Source organism: Notechis scutatus, chromosome 12, assembly GCF_049901735.1.
Source record: "Notechis scutatus isolate UNSWTSFEM ecotype Mainland chromosome 12, rNotScu1.2, whole genome shotgun sequence".
In the NCBI taxonomy this organism is placed as follows: domain Eukaryota; kingdom Metazoa; phylum Chordata; class Lepidosauria; order Squamata; family Elapidae; genus Notechis; species Notechis scutatus.
The window spans coordinates 2457407-2479974 of NC_142020.1; the positions used below are offsets into that span (position 1 = coordinate 2457407).

General features: G+C 46.6%; 1 protein-coding gene across 1 annotated transcript in view; it reads right to left on the reverse strand.

Moving 5' to 3' along the window:
• PKD1 (polycystin 1, transient receptor potential channel interacting) overlaps window positions 1–22568 on the reverse strand; it is a 196672-nt gene that overhangs the window by 115283 nt on the left and 58821 nt on the right. The window contains 5 exon segments of the mRNA XM_087973113.1: window positions 6015–6198; window positions 8032–8700; window positions 10381–10550; window positions 12168–12239; window positions 20021–20092. Of these exon segments, the coding sequence (XP_087829239.1) occupies window positions 6015–6198; window positions 8032–8700; window positions 10381–10550; window positions 12168–12239; window positions 20021–20092 (1167 nt within the window).

A 22568-nucleotide genomic window follows, 5' to 3' on the forward strand; every position in this document is an offset into this window, starting at 1 on the left:
AAAACAGGCATAGGAATGCTTTACGAGTTGACACACGTAACCGGTGTCTGAAAGTATGCAGGTTGAGCGTATGCAGCACAAAGAGAAGCAAAGGCTTGGGTTGGTTCAGGGGTGCTCGCAGGGAGGCAGGGTCAAAAAAGGCAAGAAGGCAGCTAGGGCTACAACAGGGTGTGTGTGTATGTGTGTCCAAACTTGGCAACTTTTAAGACTTCTGGACTTCAACTCCCAAAATTCCCCAGCCAGCTCTGCTGTCAAGTCTTAAAAGTTGCCAAGTTTGGACACTCCTGAACTACAGGATCAAAATCAGGGGTGGTATTCTACCGGTTTGGCCTGGTTCGGCTGAACCGGTAGCTCTGAGGATAATCTGTGAGCAAACAGGAGAAGGTCAGTATCAAACCCCCTGTGAGCACGCAAAGTGAGCGTTTGGTGTGCATGTGCGCACAAAACACGCCCACCAATCCACACCCACAGAACCAGTGGTAAAAAAAGCTGAATCCCACCGTTGATCACATGAAAAAACGCAGAGCTGTAAGAAACGTCCTGAGATAGTTAAGAGAAGGATTGAGTCAAGGATTGTAGGGGTCCTTGAGCCAAGACAAATGCTTTAATTAAAGCAGATCGTTTTTGTGGATCATTCATTTATTTGACTTATCTCTGCCTTCTTGTACAGGAGTTCTAGGCGGCATGCATAGAATTTCTCTCCCACAATGACCCAGTAAGGTAAACTGGGTGACCAGCAAGAAGAACCTGATCTCCCAGCTTCTAATCCAGCACCTTCCCCATGACCCCACCCTGGTTCTTGACAATGGTTGGGTTCACACATCTGACTAACCATTTCCCAGTCAATCCACTGAAAATTACAACTTCTGTAACAACTCCAGGAGACCACATCAAAGGTTTAGGTCTATTGGGATCCTGCAGCTTTAGGCCAACTGTCCCTCCTGGCTTCACTGTGGTGGCGCAGAGGCAGGAATGCAGCATTGCAGGCAAACTCTGCCCACAATCTGGAGTTCGATCCTGACTGGCTTGAGGCTGTCTCAGCCTTCCATCCTTCTCAGGTCAATAAAATGAGGATCCAGATTGCTGGAAGCAAGGTGCTGACTCTGTGAACTGCTCAAAGAGGGCTATAAAATGCTATGGGGCAGTATATAGTTCTATTGATATTGCTACTCAGTGTCCAGCCCCAACTTTTGGGGAAACTCCCAATAAATGTACCAACTTGTCCCTCCTTCCTTGCAAGGAAGCTTTTGTTTGAAGCAGCCTGCCTAAGCAGGAGGTTCTGTGTGTCCTGGCAACGTCCAAAGCAGGCTGCAGGGAGGGATGGCGGGGGGTGGATGGGAGGTGCCTTCCCAGGAATTTTAATTAATTCCCAGCAGAGTTGCAGCTTACACTGGGCACTGGACCCCTCTGGGCTCAACCTGGCCCATTGTCAAATAGCCACACCTGCATTCAGTTTTGTCTTTTTTTTTTGGTCTCTCTTCCCCGTGATCCTGTTTGGGCTTTGCAAGCATCCCCAGGCACCCTCTTCCAAGCCCTCCAACATCTCCGCTGCCCAAAGGCCACCTTTCCTTGACAATGGCACCCCATGCTTGGAATTCCTTTCCCAGGGAAACCAGCCTGGCACCTGGCCACAGGTCCTTTCTGGGCGACAGTGATATTCTTTCCTCTGACAACGCTTATTGCAAACTATCAAGTAAGACAGACAGATTAACAGAGTTGGAGGGCACCTCATAGTTCATCTAGACCAACCCACCGCCCAAGCAGGAGATCCTACACCATTTCTGACAGATGGCAGTTTCTTATTGAAAGCCTGTAGTGATGAAGCTCCCACAACTTCCAAAGGCAACTTCTGTTCGGTTGATTGTTCTCACTGTCAGAAAGTTTCTCCTTATTTACAGGTTGAATCTCTCCTTCATCAGTTCCCATCCATTATTCCTTCTCTGGCCTTCGGGTGCCTTGGAAAATAGCTTGACCCCCTCCTCCTCTCTGGGGCAGCCCCTCAAATATTGGAAGGCTGCTCTCCTGTCTCTCCTGATCCTTCTCTTCCCTTGACCAGCCATGCCCAGTTCCTGTAACCATATGTTTTAGCCCCCAGTCCCCTAATTATCTTGGTTGCTCTTCTCTGCACTCTTTCTCAACCTATTTTTTATGACCAAAACTGGATGCGGTACTCTAGATGTGGCCTTACTAGGGCTTTATAGAGTGGTATTAGTACCTCCCTTGATCTTGATTGTATCCCTCTGTTAATGCAACTTAGGATTGCATTGGCTTTTTTGGCTGCTGCTGCACACTGCTGGCTCATATTTAGCTGGTTGTGCACTAAGACTCCAAGATCCCCCTCACAGTTACTAAGCCTGGTTTCACCCAGTTCTATATGTGTCCTTTGTGTTTTTCTTGCCTAAGTGTAAGACTTAGGGGGAGGGGCTTTAAAAGAACTAAGCCACCCAAGCCCCCAATCATCAGGGGGCAGAAGGGAGAGGTGGAAAGGCCTGGAAACCACCAGCTCAGCCCTGCCCACCGTCATGAAGATGTCACCCCCACTCTGCATATCTCCTTCCCAACTTACAGATGCAAGAACTTGCTGTTTGGAGGGAGAGGAAGAACAGCCCCTCCCTGGGAAACCAGACTTCAAAGCCCAGCATTTTCTCAAGCACTCTGAGCACATCTGGTTGAAATAATGTTCCTCTCCATATGAAGACATTTATCCCTCTCTGGGATCCTTGAAGAATGACACTCAGGCCCTCTGCTAAAGGGCTGTTGCACAATGTTCTCAAAGTAGCCTCTCAAAACACCAGGGCAGCCCAACCTGGCAGGCTGCTGGGCACCATGTTGGGGACCCTCTTGCAAAACCTAACCCTACCCCTAACCTCCCCCCGCCCTTCGAGCCCCCTTCTGACTCACCCATCACAAGAGTGGGCTTCATTCTGTTTTCCTCTCCCCTGAAACCAGCAGCCTCCCCCGAAACGTACAAAAATACTCCCCCTCTACACTCCACCCCTTAACCAAAGTAGACATTTCCTGCCCAATCAGACACCGGTGCACACTTTGTGTCATTGTCCCTTTTGCTCTGTGTCTTTCCTGCCGGGATTTAGTACATTCAATGTAGAGAAAGGTAAAGTCCTACACTTAGGCAAGAGAAACCAAAAGGACACGTATAGACTGGGTGAAACCAGGCTCAATAGCAGTCACTGTGAGAGGGATCTTGGAGTCTTAGTGGACAACCAGCTAAATAGGAGCCAGCCGTGTGCAGCAGCAGCCAAAATCCTAAGTTGCATTAACAGAGGGATACAATCGAGATCAAGGGAGGTACTAATACCACTCTATAAAGCTTAGTAAGGCTTAGTAAGACCACACCTGGAATTCTGCATCCAGTTTTGGTCACCACACTATAAAAAAGATGTTGAGGCTCTAGAAAGAGTGCAGAGAAGAGCAACCAGGATGATGAGGGGACTGGAGGCTAAAACATACGATGGACGGTTGCAGGAACTGGGCCTGGCTAGTCTAGTAAAGAGAAGGACCAGGGGAGACAGGAGAGCCTGTCTTCCAATATTTGAGGGGCTGCCCCAGAGAGGAGGAGGGGGTCAACCTATTTTCCAAAGCACCCAAAGGCCAGACAAGGAACAATGGATGGAAACTGATCAAGGAGAGATTCAACCTGGAAATAAGGAGGAATTTTCAGACAGTGAGAGCAATCAACCGAGGGAACAGAAGTTGCCTTTGGAAGTTGTGGGAGCTTCATCACTTGAGACTTTCAAGAAGAGACTGAACTGCCATCTGTCAGAAATGGTGTGGGGTCTCCTGCTTGACTAGATAACCTACAAGGTCCCTTCCAACTCTGCTTATCTGTTATCTGTTATCATAGCTTTTTATGGAGAAAATGGGCTGTTTGGGATTCATAACTGACTTGAATTAAGTGTGCTGGAGGAGCAGGGCCATGCAGCCAAACAGCCTGAAAAGCTCTACTTCTTCTCCTCTGTTTTTTTTTTAAATTAAAAAGCAGTTCCAAATTCACACCTTGCCAGATTCCCGCCCTCTACTCGGCCCATTTAAGTCATGTGCAAACAGGATGGCGGGGCTTGACTTCCAAAGATAATCAATGGTTTCTCCACCACGGATATGCTTTGCCAGCCACAGTAATGAAGTCATCTCAGAGAAACAGCTTTCACAGCAAGAAAGCCACGACAAAAATAGACAAAAATAACTTGCTCGGGCAATCCGGCACAGTTCTCCTCCTCCCCGCGTCTCTTCTTTTTTTCTTAAGTGATAAAATTATGCCCAAACGTTAAGCAATCATGAGGTTATGCTCCTTCGCTACCGGCGTTGCTGACCCAGAGATTGGCCATCTTGCTTGCTGCCATCCCCAAAGAGGCCCCGAGGTCTTCCTGCTTCTCATCCAGCCGTGATCTCACTGCAGAAAATCAGCACTGCCAGGCCCACCCACCACTGCCCCCCTGGCATCAGACCCCAAAGAGGGGAAGATTCTTTGCCCAACCCAGCTCCCTCCCACCCCCAGCAGTTGCTTCAAGAAAAGAAAATGTAGGTAGATCAGGGAGCCATCAAGCGACCACAATGTGTGACTCTGTGTGTGTGTGTGTGTGTGTGTGGTGGGGTCCTTGGCAGTCACACAGGCTAATGGGAAACAGATTTCCCTGGTGTTGCTTCCCCACGTTTCCCTCATTCATCTCCCCTCACTGAATTGAGCTGAGAGCCACACTCCGCCGTGTTTACCTCACAGGATGACCCCAAAAACAAAATGGATGCTGGGAAGAGGGTACCACAACATTCCCAAGGATTAGGGGTGGTTCTGCAGCCAGCGAGCAAACAGGAAACAGCAAAGAGGAAGTCAAAGGGACGACTTTTCAAGAAAAGGTCGGACAGCCATTTGTCTAGGATGGAATAAAGTCTCCAGCCTTGGCCGGGGGGAGGGGGGGTGGACTAGAAGACCTCCAAGATCCCTTCCAGGGGATGATTATATGATTGTGCCCTCCAAACAATCCAGAGATCTGAACTCCAAGGCCCTATGGCCATATGTACCACAAAAGTCTTGTTCTGGTCCACAGGAACCTCCCAAAATGTGTGCATTTAATAATCTTAATAATTTAATTCTTCACTATAATGTCTCTAAAGCAGGGGTCTCCAACCTTGGCTACTTTAAGCCTGGAGGACTTCAACTCCCAGAATTCCCCAGCCAGCTGGCTGGGGAATTCTGGGAGTTGAAGTCCTCCAGGCTTAAAGTTGCCAAGGTTGGAGACCCCTGCTCTAAAGGAGAAAAAAATTATATACGTGACCGGAGACTAATCACTGTATTCAGATACCCAAGTAAAAAAGGGCCTAAATAAATTTAACTTTATTTTCTTTCATGCCTCCTCCACCTATTTTGGAACATCCTCTGCAAGTACTAAGTTGTGGGGTGTGGACCATGCTTAATGATAGACTGACTGATCTCTCACATGAACATTGGCTTAGAAGAAACATCTATGGAGTATTCATAGGAGAAGAGGGGTAGCTTCACCCATCCTTGCCAATTCTTCACACAAATGTCGCCCCGCCTTGTTGTTTGTCTCCAACCTGCTTGGTCCCAGCAAAATGAGGAGGAAGTTAGATAAGGAACTAGCACCAGAAGATCGGAATATTCCCATTTTAACACGTTCTCTCCCCTATACATCCATCAGCAAAAATACTTGAATTCCAGTATCATCCTTTAACCAAGAATAACAGAATTAACAGAGTTGGAAGGGACCTTGGAGGTCTTCTAGTCCAACCCCTGCTCAGGCATACCAAAGGATACCATACAAAACCAAACTATATGCCTTACCAACCAATGGTCATGTTATTTCAAGCAACTGCGGCATTTCTTAACCCTAGCAACTTTTAAGACTTGTGGACTTCCAACTCCCAGAATTCTCCAGCCATCCGTGCTGGCTGAGGAATTCTGGGAGTTGAAATCCACAAGTCTTAAAGGGGCCAAGGGTGGAGACCCCTGAAATAGACAGAGCCTGTTTTTACTAACTTACCTGGTGACACTGGAGACCAAGAAGCTCTGGATTTCGGGGCTGCTGACAAAGGCCAGACTTCCACTGCCGTGCTCTTGGCAAAGCCTCTGGGCCTCCAGCCATTCTGCTTTCTCCGCTCCGAGCCAATAGCAGTGTCTGTTCCCAGGGAAGACCACGCTGTCCGAGGGGCAACCAGGAATGACCACTGCACAGCAAAAAAAAAAAAGGCACGAGTGAGCTTTTGGACTGTGCACAGAAGAGACAGGTTCTGCCATCTTGACACTACCAGTTCACTGATGATCTGAGAGAAACATCAATTTTGTCTAAACCTCAAAGATTCTTCTATAAAGCCATGTCTCCTTTTCCACCCTCTTTTGATCTGTGGAAGGTCAACATCATTCCAAGAAAGATAGGAGTTTCAAATACTGATACAGACTACAGGTTAACAGAGTTGGAAGGGACTTGTAGGTCATCCAGTCCAACCCCGCCCCCCCAAGCAGGAGACCCTATATCATTTCTGACAAATGACATTCCAATCTCTTCTTGAAAGCCTCCAGTGATGAAGCTCCCACAACTTCTGAAGGCAACTTCTGTTCCATGGGTTGATTGTTCTCACTGTCAGAAAATTTCTCCTTATTTCCAGGTTGAATCTCTCCTTGTTCAGTTTCCATCCATTATTCCTTGTCTGGCCTTTGGGTGCCTTGGAAAATAGCTTGACCCCCTTCCTCCTCTCTGGGGCAGCCCCTCAAAGATTGGAAGACTGCTATCCTGTCTCCCCTGGTCCTTCTCTTCCCTAGACTAGCCAAGCCCAGTTCCTGTAACTGTTCTTCATATGCCTTAGTCTCCAGTTCCCTAATCATCCTGGTTGCTCTTCTCTGTACTTTTTCTAGAGTCTGAACATATTTTTATAATGTGGTGACCAAAACTGGATGCAGTACTCTAGATGTAGTCTTACTAAGGCTTTATAGAGTGGTATTAGTACCTCCCTTGATCTCTATTGTATCCTTCTGTTAATACAACTTAGGATTGCATTAGCTTTTTTGGCTGCTGCTGCACACGGCTGGCTCCTATTTAGCTGGTTGTCCACTAAGACTCTAAGATCCCTCTCAGAGTTACTGCTATTGAGCCTGGTTTCACCCAGTCTATATGTGTCCTTTTGGTTTTTCTTGCCAAAGTGTAGGACTTTACTTTTCTCTACTCTGAATTTCATTTTGTTAGATACGGCCCAGTGTTCTAGTCTGTCAAGATGCATCTGGATCTTGAGCCTATCTTCTAGAGTGTTAGTGAGTCCTGCCAGCTAAGTATCATCTGCAAATATTAAGAAGCAGATGTGCCAAGCTCTCTTTTCATAAACTCAGGTTTAAAGCTGTACAAGAGATACGACAGGCCCTTAAATCATCATTCTCCCAGAACACTTAGCATTGATGAAGCATAGAAATTCTGAGCCTTACAAACCTGCACACCTGGAAGGAGAGAGGGCTGCAACTACCTGGTCTTGGGCATTTTCATAGATCCTCTTTGTCCCAGCTCTGAGGTGGCTTGCTTATCGTTATGGATAACAGTTCCTCACAACAGCCTCCATCTCAAGCCGAAGCAGAAATCAGATCAAAGCAACACAGCAAAATGCTGTTAAGACTTTTCAAAGCTTGGTTGCTCTAAACTAGAAGTTGTCTCTTGTATCCTAAGATACTTTCAATTTGATTTCTATTTATTATGGAAGGAAAATTAGAGGTTGGGAACAAGTCACTTTATCTTCCAGGGTCATTTTTTTGGTTCTTGACGGTTACCTGTCTCTAACCATGAGAAGATCTTCAAGAAGAATTCTCCAAGAATCATAGTTCTTGGAGATTCGAGGCTGGGGAAGGATGGCTTACAGCAATGCCCTCCACATATATGAGAAGCTGCCCGAAGGGGGAGATTCAGAAGGAAGAGTAACATTGCCCGTCCACCCAGTTGGCAGAATTCTTTGTTCAGCTCAGCTCAGAATGAAGACATTTAGGGCCATTCAGAGCTTCAGCATGGCTCACTCACTCCTCACCTCTTCCAGGCTCCTGGTCCTGGACAGTGATGTTGTAGGCCACCGAGAGGCCAGTTCCTCCGCGGTTCCTTATATGTAGCTGTAAACTTTCATTGGTCTTCACCAAAGACGGACACTGAAGCGCCATTTCCTCTGGGGATGCCAGTACCTCGATTTTGGTCTGCGCCGAGATAAACCGGTTGCTGACAAAAACAGTGGCTGTGACGTTGAAGAGTCCTGGCAATGTGTAGACCTGAAGGACGATGGTCTTGGTGGTATTGAAAAGCCCCGTTTCATCCCCCAAGTCCCACTGAATGGTTCCCACAGCAACCGGTAGGTGGAGAATGAAAGCCACCTCTTGGTAAGCATTGCACGGTGTCCTGGGGCCCTCCAAGGACACGGGCAGCACAGCCGGGAAGACCCTGGAAAGCAGCATTGGGCCCCCACAGAGGGGTCCGGCCAGGGGCCTGGCACAGAAGGGCAAACAGCCGGAGGAAACGTTGGGCTCCAGAGCAAAGCCACAAAAGCAGTCGGCTTCCTCACTGAAGCCCCCATAGTCTTGCCCGTCGGCATAGCACAGTGCACTGCACATCTCCTCCGTCAGGTTCTGTGGCAAACGGGAAGTGAATCGGACGACGGACTCGGCTCCGCCTGTGCTGTTGTCCGGCAGGCAGGCAACATAATCAGCTCCTGGAAGGAGAAGCAACAGAAAAAGCACAGCCAGGTCAGGCAGCCAGTCCACTCCTGCCATCTTATCCCCTCTGGGGATGCTCTCTGCAGAGCAGGCCACGGACCCCGTAACCAGTGGTAGGATTCAAATTTTTTTACTACCATTCTGTGGGCGTGGTGTGGCTTGGTGGGTGTGGCAAAGGAAGGATACTACAAAATCCCCATTCCCTCCCCACCCCACTAACCTGCTTTCCAGCTCTGTTCTCCTGTGCAGGGCAACAAAAGGAGACCCAGCCGATCGGCTGGGACTCAATGGGAGGCAGAGAAGAGATGGGGTTGGTGGGGCCAGTCAGAGGCGGTATTGGCCGGTTCTCTGAACTACTGAAAATTTCCACTACCAGTTCTCCAGAACTGGTAAGAACCGGCTGAATCCCACCTCTGCGTGTAATTCTGGGCCACGCATCCTGAGAGAGGATGGGTGAAGTGGAGGGAGATTCCCTAGGCTAGCAATAGTCAACCTCATTAGTAGACCAGAACATTGATGTTATTATTGTGTTATTGTGACTATACCTTCTCCCCATTTCTTATACTCCTGTGAGTCAGTCTACGGAGATTCTCAATCATCCAGGTCATGGTTGTCCCAAAGGTGCTTTTTTTTCCAAAAGGAAAACTTTCTTGTTTGCTTGTTGCTCTTGTTGTTGTTTTCAAATTAAAAAAACTAAGAAAGTCCAGTTGCCTTTTGGGGGGAAAAAAGGACCTTTAGGGCTCCTGTGAATCAGGGAGGGATCCAACCGAACTGCTTCTTGTTTCTCTTAGACTTAAAAAGAGGGTTTCATCCTCCTTTGCCTAGATAGTGACCTTTGCATAAATGGACAACTCAGATGTCCATTTATGTAAAATGGTGACCTGCGCAAAACTGGGGCCCTGTGTGACGACCCAAAGGGGCCTGGCACAAAGGCAACACAGTCAGATAATCAGTAGAAGTCCCTTTATTAGCTCCAACTTTGCCTCCAATGTTGTCCTGGTTACCTTCTGGCTGGAGAAAAACTCTCCCAGGAACAGCCTTTGGCTGCAGAGAATCAAGTTCAAAACATGGTCAACAAAAACTTGAACTATCAAGTCCAATCAAGGCAAAATGAGAGCATTAGTCCGGCAGGGCAGGAGCAACAATTCCAGATGTGAAGGAATGGTAATAATTCAACACGGTTGGGAAGATGCCAGGAACACAGATAAACAGAGTCAACCCAAGATAAACTCACGTTTGCTCCCAGCAGCTGCCGCACTCAGCATGCATTTCTTTTAAACTCTCTTCCCAGATGTGGCTAATGAAGGCAATCAGGGCCCTTTCCTCCCCCGTAAGCCATGCAACCCACGTTGCTCTCTTCTCCGTCCCTCCCTTTGTGCCCTAGGATGAAGAGGGGGTGGGCCTGGGTCTTTCTCTGAACTCCCTCTCCCTTGTTCTACCTCTCTCCTGCTCTGCCCAGCCAGACTTTGCCCTTCCCCAGTTTCCTCCACAGCCAACGGAGCCACACTCCAGCTCCCTGTCAGCTGTTTGTCTTCCTCCTTCGATTCAGTCTCCGACAGGGGCATGACACCCTGTTTTATGGGCCGTGATCGTGGCTGAATGACTTCTGGGTTTTTGCTCTCCAGGGTTTCCTTCCCTACTGCTGATCCACATGCCCCCGCCCTTCTCTGCCTTACCGCAAGTTGCGTCACTGAAGGAGACATTGAAAACCGGAAGGTCGGCCAATTCCAGAGGCTGAGCGCACTGAGTCTCGGACGGACGGGACACTTTCACGTTTCTCTCTTCAACCCAATGGGGGAGCCAGGCCAGGTTGCAATCACAAAAAAACGGATTCCCACTTAAGTCTCTGAAAGACACCAGGGCAGGGGTGGGGGGGAGAAATACAGGGTGATAAGGAAAAAAAAAATATCCCAGCCTCTGCTCATTCTACAATAACTACTGCAATAGCAAGTGGAAGGATGGCAGAGAAAAAAACAGAGGTGGTTTTTCCATACTGGCCTGCATTTCGTATTCAAGGCATGCCGCTGTACCACCCTAGCCAAGAAATAAAACTCAACATCTTGGCCTTAGCACAACCGAATTTAGACAACTGTGGCTTATTCAACAAAGCATGGTTTAAAAAAAACAACAACAATGTGTGACTCCAGCCAGTGTGTGAAATTACTTAACTGCCTAGAGTTCACAAGTAATGAGACAGGAGACAAATTGCTCACATAAATATTAAATATGCTGATGGATGAACTGGGATGGCTTAAAGAACCATGGTGGCGCAGCAGTTAGAATGCAGTACTGCAGGCTACTTCTCTGACTGCCGGCTGCCAGCAGTTCGGCAGCTCGATCCTCACCAGCTCAAGGTTGATTCAACCTTCCGAGGTAGGTAAAACGAGGACCCAGATTGTTGGGGGGGCAAGAGGCTGACTCTGTAAACCGCTCAGAGAGGGCTGTAAGGCACCGTGAAGCGGTGTATAAGTCTAAGTGCTATTGCTATTAAAACTATTAAACCACTTCACAGAGGTTGTTATATCTCCTCAAGTACAATCTTGTGAACAGCATCTATCCAGGAACAGTGGCAGAAGATGACCATGATCTTCAGCTCTGGTCTCTGGGCTTCTGAAAGTTTTCTTCTTGACATTGTACGTAACAGGGGGCCTCACTTTGGCCTGATCCCGATTCTGCTTATTTATTCCTATACGTTCTTGTCAGTCTTAATTTAAATCACTACTTGATAGGTGTTTGGTTGGATGAGAAATTTAAAGCAATCTTGGAAAATGAATTGAAGTCACACATTCAATTATATTGCCAAAAAAACAACATGGATATGCTTGTGCTGACACAGGAGACTAGCTGGATTCAAAGGAGACTTTTCTTGATATTTTGAAAAAGATAAAGGTTATAATCACACTAATCCTCTTTAAGAATAAGCGGGGGTTTAAACCTAGAGGTGATGAAAACTGGATTATTAGAAATGTTGTTCATCTGATATTTTTATTTAATGGCAAGCATAAACAAAGCCTTCCCTCTCAAGTCATAATCCTGAAGAAATTCATCTCCTAAAAGGAAATGCTTACATGAAGAGTCTTCAAACTTGGGAAGTTTAAGACTTGTGGACTTCAACTCCCAGAATTCCTGAGCTAACGTGACTGGAGGAGGAATTCTGGGAGTTGAAGTCCACAAGTCTTAAAGCTGTCAAGTTTGAAGACTCCTGCCTTACAACTGTGATCCCGATGAAAACCCACCCCCTCACCACACACACAATTTTTAATAAGATACGTAATATAATGGCCCAAATAAGCTGCACCACCTGATTCTTTTTCACCCCACCCCCCATTCCCCCAAAGCAGGTAAAAATAGATGCAGCAAAGAACTAATTAAGGAATTTAGAATTCCAGAATCCTAAGGCCAAGAATCCCAAGAGAGTGAGAACATTTTTTAAAATATAAGATAGTTCAGCATGTTGACTTACATTTCAGTTAAATTAAATAAATTATCAAATACTCCATCTTCTATCGAAGAAATCCTGTTGTTGCTTAAATCTCTGCAACCAGAAAAAGACAGAAAAGGACATGAGTACAAATGAACACACCTTTCCTTCTCTCCCTCCACCACCTAAATCTCAGGTACGGACCATTTTTTCATTGGAAAAGGATTAGAATAGAGATCGACAGGAAGAAGAAGACTGAGCTGTTATGCATCTCAAAAAAAGAAAAAGATTACAAGTTTTGATGTTCCAGGAATGACATCTATGCACGGGAGGGATCTTCCTCCTTACACCATTTACTTACAACACACACCATCACTCATTCCTGGTTCTCACAATTGTGTGGCTTCTTCCAGTTCAGCTTAGCGTGTTTCTACTGTCAACTCAACCTTTTAAAACAAGGGTCTTCAAACTTGACAGCTTTAAGACCTGTGGACTTCAACTCACAGAATTCCTGAGCTAACCTGACTGAAGGAGGAATTCTGGGAGTTGAAGTCCACAGTCTTAAAGCTGTCAAGTTTGAAGACCCCCCGATTTAGTGTCTTGTAGTTTACTCCCTAAACCAAGATTAAAGCAAGTTAAGGCTTAGAATCAGAATCATCAGAATAGAGCTGGAAGGGACCTTGAGCAGCCCTCTACTCCAGCAGGAGATTCCATAATCCCACTCTGGACAAATGGCTGCCCAGTCTCTTCTTAAAAGCCTCCAGGGATGAAGCACCCACTACGTCTGAAGGCAAGCTGTTCCACTGTTCTCACTGGTGGGAAGTTTCTCCTCAATTAGCATGACTGAAATTACTTGCAAAGGCCTCTTATATCTTAAGAACTGTTCCCATGTAGAGGCAAATCTTCTGTGGCACAATAGCCTTGGTTCACACTGGTCAGAAGGAATCCTTTTCTGGTGTTGTCTTAAGTCAACATTTGGTCAAGTAAACCCTAATCCTAACCAGGCAAGATAAGGGCTTGAATATGTCTACAGATATCGGAACACACATTGGGAAGGACGCCAAAGTCAGAGAGGAATGACAGACTAGAGATATTTCCACGTTTTGTTTCCAGCACTGGCCCATACGCATGCCCGTCCTCTTATTCAGTTGTCACAGCTGCAGCCCATGAAGAGGATCAAGGCTTTCTCCTCCTGAGTAGACCACCTCTCTCCCTTATCCTCTCCTCCCTGCGCGCCCTAGGATGGAGAGGGGATAGGCCTGGTTCTTCCTCTGACTGCTCAGCCAGCCTGTGCCCTTCCCCAGCCTCCTCCACAACCTCCGGAGCCACACCACCACTCCCTGTCGGTTGTTCCTCCTCTCCCTCAGAGTCAGTCTCCAACAGGGGCATGACACATTCAATACTCTTGCCCTCTAAAACTCTTTAGTTCTAAGACAACACCTGAAAGTTCACCCACCTCTTCCTTTAGTAGATGTTGCTTGTGAATTCAAAACAAAGCCCACCAACTTTGGAGAGGTCAAAGGAACAGGAGACTTGGGGGGTCTTTGGTGTTCTTTGAGCTTGGTTGCTTTCTTGCACATGTTTCATTAGCAGAAGTTTCATTCTGATGATGCTACCGAGTTTGAATAATGAAACGTTTGCAAGAAAACAACCAAGCTCAGAGTGGACCAACAACTCCTCACTTCAACCCAGAGGTACAAATATTCTCCTTCATTGGAACAGGAGACCTGCAACCAGCTTCTGAGAGGCCCCTAGCTTGACAGAGGCCATTCCATTGCTTGGCTGGACAGTGAGACTCACAAAACTATACAACGGAAGGAGCTAAGAACAGTTGGCCTCCATGACAGGAACGTCAGTCCTCCTCTGAGGAAATCTCAGAGCAAGGCAGACAGAAGATTAACTGAGACTGAGGAATTTATTTAATCCAAGGAAAAACGCAGAGAGAGAAAATAAGGATTGCCTGAGAACTAGCTCTCAGGCTTAAAAGCTGCTTTTGACCGATGGCCCCAGGCATCCGTCCCGCCACCCTGCTAAGCCTTTGACAGAGATGCAACATCTCCAAAATGGTAGGACGTAGAACATAGAATGATAGAGTTGGAAGGGACCTTGGAAGTCCTCTAGCCTAACCCTTGCTCCAACAAGAGACCCTATAGACCAAAAGCCTGGAGGACTACCCAGAATTCCCAGCCAGCTTTGCTGGCTGGGGAATTCTGGGAGTTAATTTCAAGGTTGACACCCTGCTATAGACCATTTCAGACAAATGGCTGTCCAGTCTCTTTTTGAAAGCCCTCCAGGGATGGAGCACCCACAACTTCCGAAGGCAAGCCATTGGTTGATTGTTCTCACTGTCAGGCAATTTCTCCTTATTTCTAGAACAGGGGTCTCCAACCTTGGCAACTTTAAGACTTGTGGACTTCAACTCCCAGAATTCAAGGAGTTGAAGTCCACAAATCTTAAAGCTGCCAAGGTTGGAGACCCCTGTTCTAGATTGATTCTCTCCAGGGGTGGGATTCAAAAATCCCAGCAACCAGTTCGTTGCCCAGTTGCTGGGTGGGCGTGGCCATGGTGGGTGTGGCCTACCAGAACTTCAGGGAGGGCCGTTTTTCGCCTTCCCGAGGGTCCGGAGGCTTCCCTCGGGCCTATGGGAGGGCAAAAATGGGCCTCCCCCGGGCTTCTGAGGCCCTCCGGAAGCTGGAAACAGGCCCGTTTCTGGACTTCCTGAAGGTCCATTTTCCCCCTCCCAGAGCCTCCGTGCAGACCCTACACATACCTGCATCGAAAATGGGCCGCATGGAGATTTCTGGGAGGGGCCAGGGGGCAGTTGGTTGGTTCAAATACTGGTTCAGAGAACCAGATGCAAATTTAACATACAGTTCGCTCAAACCGGTCCGAACCGGTAGAATCCCACCCCTGATTTTTCTCCTCGATTAGTTTCCATCCGTTGCTTCTTGTCCTGCCTTTTGATGCTTTGGAAAATAAGTTGACCCCCATATCTTTGTGGAAGCCCCTCAAATATTGGGACATTGCTATCCTGTCTCTCCTAGTCCTTCTTTTCTTGGTTTCTGGCCTGAGATGCTTTTCTTGATTTCAGTTTTGAAGAAGCAGAAGATGGCTTATCTATGGGCAGCAGCCTTCATGTCTAACCCGAGGGTTGTAGGAATGAACTATCGGTGTTTTCTTTGTCGAAAAGGCCTATACAGCTCTTTGTGTCAAAATAACAGCATAGCTAAAAATGGCTGCATCTGACTCACTGCTTTTCCCACAAGAGGGAGGAACACTATGCATTGCCTGCCACCTTGAGTTACTTATAAAGTAATAAAAATCTAATGCATAAATAAAATAAAAATCTACTCCTTGGCTCTTGGTGTTTCCTTCCCTGGTATAGTGATATATTTTTGGAATTACATTACATTATTACTACTTTTTAAATTGCTGTAATAAGTAAGTTGCTTGTTCCTAGAATTGCTTGGATGATTGAGGTAACTTATATAATGAAACTGCTGTTGCTGCTGTTACAACTAAAGGTTCGCCCATTGCCGGAAAAGCGAATCTGGGCTTGGAAACAGGATGGATTCACATTAGGCCAGGGGTGTCAAACTCAAGGCCCGGGGGCCAGATCCGGCCCACGGGGTACTTAAGATCTGGTCTGTGGGGCCACCCTAGAAACAGTGAAGGATCGGTATGATGACTCGGGGCATGGCACAAAAGCAACAAAGTCCCTTTAATACCTCCAACTTGGCCCCCAATGTCCAGTTATCATCGGTTGGGGAAAAAAACTCTCCCAAGAGCAGCTTTTTCTCCAGCCGATGATAACTGGACACTGGGGGCCAAGTTGGAGGTATTAAAGGGACTTTGTTGCTTTTGTGCCATGCCACGGGTCATCACATTTTGCTTCCAGCAAGGTGCTGTGCGCAAACACCCTTTTTAAATCCTGTTTTCCCACCTGCAGCAAATGAAAGGAATCAGGGCCCTTTTCTCCCCCGTAACCCATGTAACTCACATTGCTCCCTTCTCTGTTCCTCCCTGCGTGCCCTAGGATGAAGAGGAGGTGGCCCTGGGTCTTCCTCTGAAGGCCCAGCCGGACTGTGTCCTTCCCCAGTTTCTTCCACAGCCACCGGGAGCCACACTCCCACTCCCTGCCAGCTGTTCGACCTCCCCCTCGGAATCAGATTCCAACAGAAGCATCACAACTGGCTTGCAGTGCCTCTGCCAGTGAAAACAGGCTCCTGAGCTCCATTTTTGCTGCCACGGCCTCCTCCAAGAAAGTTCAAAACATTCTCAACGATCCATCTCATCCTGGGCACCCTTTTTTTGAACTATTACCATCTGGCAGACAGTACAGGATAATAAAAGCAGGGACAAACAGGCTGAAAAACAGCTTCTATCCCAGGGCAGTGACTCTATTGAATTCCAGTGTATAGTGCAATGTTAATGCAATATCAGGGGTTTTCAATTCAGTGTGTAGAATGTGAAGGATGTGTGTTTGTGTTTACTTTCATAGTCATAACGTACATGGAAGATGGTGTTCAATTTTGTTGTACGAGGTGCAAGGACAATAAACTAACCTAACATAACCTAAACTAAATTACAACCCTCTGCCAGTGAAAACAGAGCCGGGGTGAGGGTGGGGGATGGGGGGCGCATGTCCATTTTCACTGGCTGAGCACTCAAGCCATCACAGGCGCCCCTGACACGAGGGATGTCAAGCTGGCCACGCCCACCCTGGCCCTGGGTCATGTTTATTTTTTTCCAGGACATTCATATTATGGTTTAACGGAGCACTAGGCATAAATTGTCTTTGTTTCCTTTATCTGTTGGTTGTTGCTTTTATTTTATTTATTCCTTTAAAACGTTCACTTGCATATAGTCGCCTATCTTATATCGAACTCTGGGCTGGCCTTTGATGGTAATAATATTTTTTACTTGTTTGTTAGATTTTGGTAGTTGCCTGAAGTGTGAATCTACCTGTTGTGGCTTATTGTAGCAGTTTTCAAACTGGGGTCTGCTTACTCCTGGGGGGAGGGGGGGACACAATTTTGTCACAGGGGGTCCACAAAGGCTTAAAGAAATGTTATGATTTAAATCTGAAGTCTTGGGATCTGTGGCCATGGTCCATGGCCATAAAAGGTAATTAAAAGGAGTCTATAGCGAAGAATAGATTGAGAATCACTGGCTTTTTGGATTGTGCCAACTAATCCACTACAGGTTTGTTCAGCAAGCAAGTCACAATTTAAAATGGCACCTTTCCTAACCCAGCTTCTATCATCATTGAAGCATCTTTCTCATGCATCTTGTTCACACTTTATTGTTTTTCCATTGTTTCTAAATTCTCCATCAAATTTGCAGCCATATAAATTAAGCAAATGTTGTTTCGAAATTTCTCAAGGACGACTCCTAATAGGAAAGCTTTTCCCACAAACTTTTCCCTTGGGACAGCTGCAGCTTTGTGAACAGGATATTCCCACTGTCCCTTGGCTCCTATCAGCACATATCGCATGGCTACCATGCTCCCTGCACATGCTTCCAAAATTCCCTTCTTCTTAGAAAGACATTTCAAAAGCCAGCTCAGTTCCGGTAGGGAAAAAAACGATGCTAGAATTCTAGTAGTGTGTGCTAACCTTCTAAAAAGTCATTCCCAACATCTTCTTCAACTTGTTCTGCTAATGAGAGATGTTCAAAATCAGGAACAGGGGAAATTGACGGCATGTGGGATTTGATTGAAACAGGTTGTAATGGTGCATTAAACACCCTTCACTTTGAACAAGTGTTTAAATATTTTTTTTTTTTCATTTTCTTTCTTTCTCCTTTCTTTTTGCTTTTCTTTCTTTTCTCTTTTTTCTTCTCTCTTTTTTCTATTCGTGTATGTGTTGTTGATTTGTTTTTAATTGTAAAATTAATAAAATTTGGTGTTTGTTTTTTTTAAAAAATAAAGATACATAGCTGGGAGATGGTGAGTTCTAGTTCTGCCTTAAGCCATGGAGGACGGCTGGGTGACTTTGGGCAAGTCCCTTCCTCTCAGCCCAATCTACCTCAAAGGGTTGTTGTTCTGGGGAAAATTACAAGGCAGATATTACATATGTTCGCTGCCTAAAATTAAAAAAAACTCAAGGTGGTGAAATCCTCATCAGTCAATTGCAAAAGGCAGCTTGACTCTGAACAGCTTACATCCTTTGTGTTGATACCTTTAACACCATCAAACATCCATACCTGCCTATCCCAGGTCCTGGGAAGGATTCAGTAGGTGGATAAAAATGTCAAATCCAATCTAAATATCTGCTAGACTGTGGGACCAACAACAACAACAACAACCATCCACTATATGGAATTCTTGCTTGCATCCTCTTTTGAACACTAGAGCAGTGATGGTGACCTTTTTGGGGTTTTGACATGACAAAGGAAAGGAGAGGGAGGGAAGGGGAGGGGAAGTGAAGGAATGGAACGGGAAGAAAGGGGAGGGAATGGAAGGGGAGGGAAGGGAGGGGAGGGGAGGGGAGGGGAGGAAAGGAGAGGGAGGGAAGGGGAGGGGAAGGGAAGGAATGGAAGGGGAAGAAAGGGGAGGGAATGGAAGGGGAGGGAAGGGGAGGGGAGGGGAGGGGAGTGGGAGGGAAGGGGAGGGGGAGGAAGGGGAGGGGAGGGGAGGGGAAGGGAGGGAATGGAAGGAGAGGGGAGGGAATGGCTTTATTGACCAAATGTGATGAGACACACAACAAATTTGACTCCAGTGCCCAAACTCTCAGGGTACATACATAAAATCGAGAAATGCCTAATTTGATTCTGCTGGTGTGTCCCCTCCCCCCTCCAGCCCCTCCAGAAAGAGAAACATTTCTCTATCTCCCCCCCCTCCCCATCTAGGCCAGCCTGAACAGCAGCACCCAAGGCTGAGCTTGAAGGCGAGGCCCAGGTCTGGATTTCAACCCCTAGCCCCATGGCTGTCTCTCCAAAAGCCCACCCCGTGCTATTGGGGAAGAGGGCGATGGCCCCCACCCAGCCCAGGGCTCCGTGAAGTCCGTCGTGCACCTCTTCCCTTCCTGCTCTCCCTGTGGCCCACCTGAGGCCGCCGTGTTCTTGAAGCAGCTTCCCCCGTGGCCTCTGCAGCCCCTAAAGGCCACACCAAAGCACGTTCCATCCTCACGTGACTTTTGGAGGCTCCGGAGGCTTCAAAAATTTCATCAACGGTTTCTCCGCCTGGGTGCTGGGTGGGCGTGGCGTTGGTCTAGTTGGCCTCCTCCCGGGCTCCAGGGAGGCCGAAAATGGGCCTGTTTCCGGACTTCTGCAGCCTCCAGGAGGCCCATTTCTTCCCCCTCTCTGAGCCTCCACGCGGGCCCTGCATCCAAAATGGGCCGCGTGGAGAGTCCTGGAAGGGGAGAGGTGGGAGGGGCAGGGCAGGGTGGGCGGGGCCAGCCAGGGGTGGGATTTGGCGGCTCACCGAACCAGCCATAACATTAGCTAAACCCGTAGCACATCACTTCTGTCCGGAGGCCATGAGACACCCCATTCTTGCCTGCCCTCCACAGCCTCAGGAAAGTGCGTAAGAGCAGGGTGTGCGTTCAAGAATAATTGTTGTCGGGTGTTGGTGAACATTGGTGTGTCACCCAATACATTGTGGCATGTCACCTTTGACACACATGTCATGGGTATGCCATCACTGCTTTAGAGCAGGTGTTCCCAATGGCAGCTCTCAGACATGTGGACTTCAACTCCCAGAATTCCCCAGCCAGTATGTGATCTTATTAGCCACTGTCTCCATTCAAGCCATTCCACCAAAATTGAGGGCTAGAAGTTTCTTTAATTAACCCCCCCTGAGGTTCCCCGAGTGCAATGTAAGTGTTCCTCTTCCACAGAATTATGCAGAATTATTTGCAGTGCTGCAAAACAGGAGATCTCGAAGTACTTACAGTTTTGCCAGAGAAATCAGGTGCAGGAACATTTCAGCGTTTAAGGTGCTGATCTTGTTACTGGAAAGATCCCTGGGGAGAAAACGAACAGATTAAGCTTGTTATCATCCACAATTATGCTTCTTCTCTACACTCAGGACAAGGGGCTGGAAAACATGGATTTGCTCAGCACACTTGACATGTTTCAGCTACCAATTACTCCATGCCCCTCTAATACTGGATTATCTTTTGGGAGAATTGAGCTGCCATGTTCATAAAAAGAGCCCAGAATATTTCACTGATAAAATGCATTCAGGAGGGAAAAATAAATATAATGGGTTGCGTTGTGAACACAAAACAACAGTTATTTGAGGAAAGTTACATAAAAATTCACTCCTTAAAACCATTTCTTGGAGCCAAACAAATCCCACTCTCTTTATAGTAGTCTCTTTGGGACTACTGACAGACCAACTATAAATAGGAAAGCGGTGCCTTTCCCTGTTAAAAAGGAAGGATGAAAAGCAAGCATTTCTCTGTTCCTGCATTAGCAAATATTTATGCTAGTTTCCCTTTTCTTCCAAAATGTCCCTCTTGATTTAAAAGCCTTTTATCTTCAACCAGGTTTTAAGGAGTAGGCTATTTCCATTGGCTTTTTAATTGTAGCTGTAACTCCTTCTTGTGCTTTTAATTATCCTAGATATTTATAAGATAGATGGATGGATGGATGGATGGATGGATGGATGGATGGATGGATGGATAGATAGATAGGTAGATAGATAGATAGATAGATAGATAGATAGATGGATGGATGGATGGATGGATGGATGGATGGATGGATGGATGGATGGATGGATGGATGGATGGATGGATGGATGGATAGATAGATAGATAGATAGATAGATAGATAGATAGATAGATAGATAGATAGATAGATAGATAGATAGATAGATAGATAGTTGCTGATAGCATTAATCCATCTTGCTTTGGGTCTCTTTTGAAAGAAGTGGTGTAGGGTCTCCTGCTTGGGTGGGGGGTTGGGCTAGATGACCTACAAGGTCCCTTCCAACTCTGTTAATCTGAGACCTAAAACAAGATGGATTGATGCAAGTATTGTGCGCCCAATTGGCAAAGGAAATCTCAGGACCGAATGGGCTGAAAACATGCGGAACAGGCCTTCATCCTACAGCGGATATACAATGGCTAAAAATGTTGATGGAATGATACACACACACAAACACACACACACATGCAGAGTATAGTTATAAAAAGGCTGTTATAATACTGCTATTTTGATTAATGGTATTTATACACACACACAGGATTGTATATTTGTAAATTTTCACATCTAGTTTTATTGTATTATACAGACTTTAAGCAAAGATTACTTACAAATAAAATCAACATTCAATTTGGTAGCTAACAGTTTGTGTTAAATCCTCCACTCCCCAAACAATCCTCATTGCTCATTACTGAAAACAATTATGTAAAGAAAGAAAAAAGCAATACTTTTCTCCCACTGAAACCAAATAAAAACTTTTAGGATAAATTAGATTTGTCAAAATACAAAAGTTTTTGTTTTGTAGGCAAGAAAATTGTGGCATATTTAAGAGATGTAAGTGTTGCAGCCCCTTCCGAAAACTGAGGGTCTCACTATATTTAATCTTGGGGCGTTGTTTGTTTTTTTCCTGCTTGTCTCCAGCCAAAACAGATCCCACGCCTAAATGTTGCACTTTTCATGTGCAAAGAAGCAACGATTCCTGCAGGAAAGCCATGGCTCTCCCGTGTGGTGGGTGGGAAACTCTTGGCCAGAAGCCCCCCAAAGGCGTCCAGCTCAATTCCCTTCCCTCCCACTCCTAGCCAATTTGCTTGGAGGGACCAAGACCAAGGAAATGCCACTCCACACACTCTGGCTGCAGCCTCCTGGTTTTTCTACCTCCAAGTACATTTTCCTTGGCTCTGGGACATGAACAGCTCTTCCCATGTGCCACAGAGAAGGGCTCTCCGTCTTCTGCCCCAAGGGTGGAGGGGCTTCCTCTATGTGACATCATCCTTCAGTCTGTCTGGGGAGGGGGGGGCAGCTGGGTTTTCTTAAAGGCCAGGTCCGATGGGCAGCCAGACTGTTCCCCACCACTCAGGAGTAAAATGCAGACAGTAAAACAGAGGTCCCCAAAGTTGGCAGCTTTCAGACTTGTGGACTTCAACTCCCAGAATTCTGGGAGTTGAAGTCCACAAGTCTTAAAGTTGCCAAGTTTAGGGACCCCTGCAGTAAAAAATGCTAACGAAAATATCACAGGCGCTGGAAAGGTTTGGCTCAGGGGCAACTGCAGGGGAGTGGGGCAAAAAAGTCACAATGGTTGCCATTTTTATGTGCATGGCAACATAAAGCAGAGGCTTCAACCACAATTGCAGCTGTCATTTTCCTTTTATACACATAGACACAAAACTGCAAACACCCCTGGTTTTATTGTTTGGGGGTTAGGTACAGTTGTTTAAAAACCATGGCTTAGGTTAAAGTGTTTTATGTGAATTTAACCAGTTGTGGTCTGTTTTTGAAGACAGCCTAGTGTGA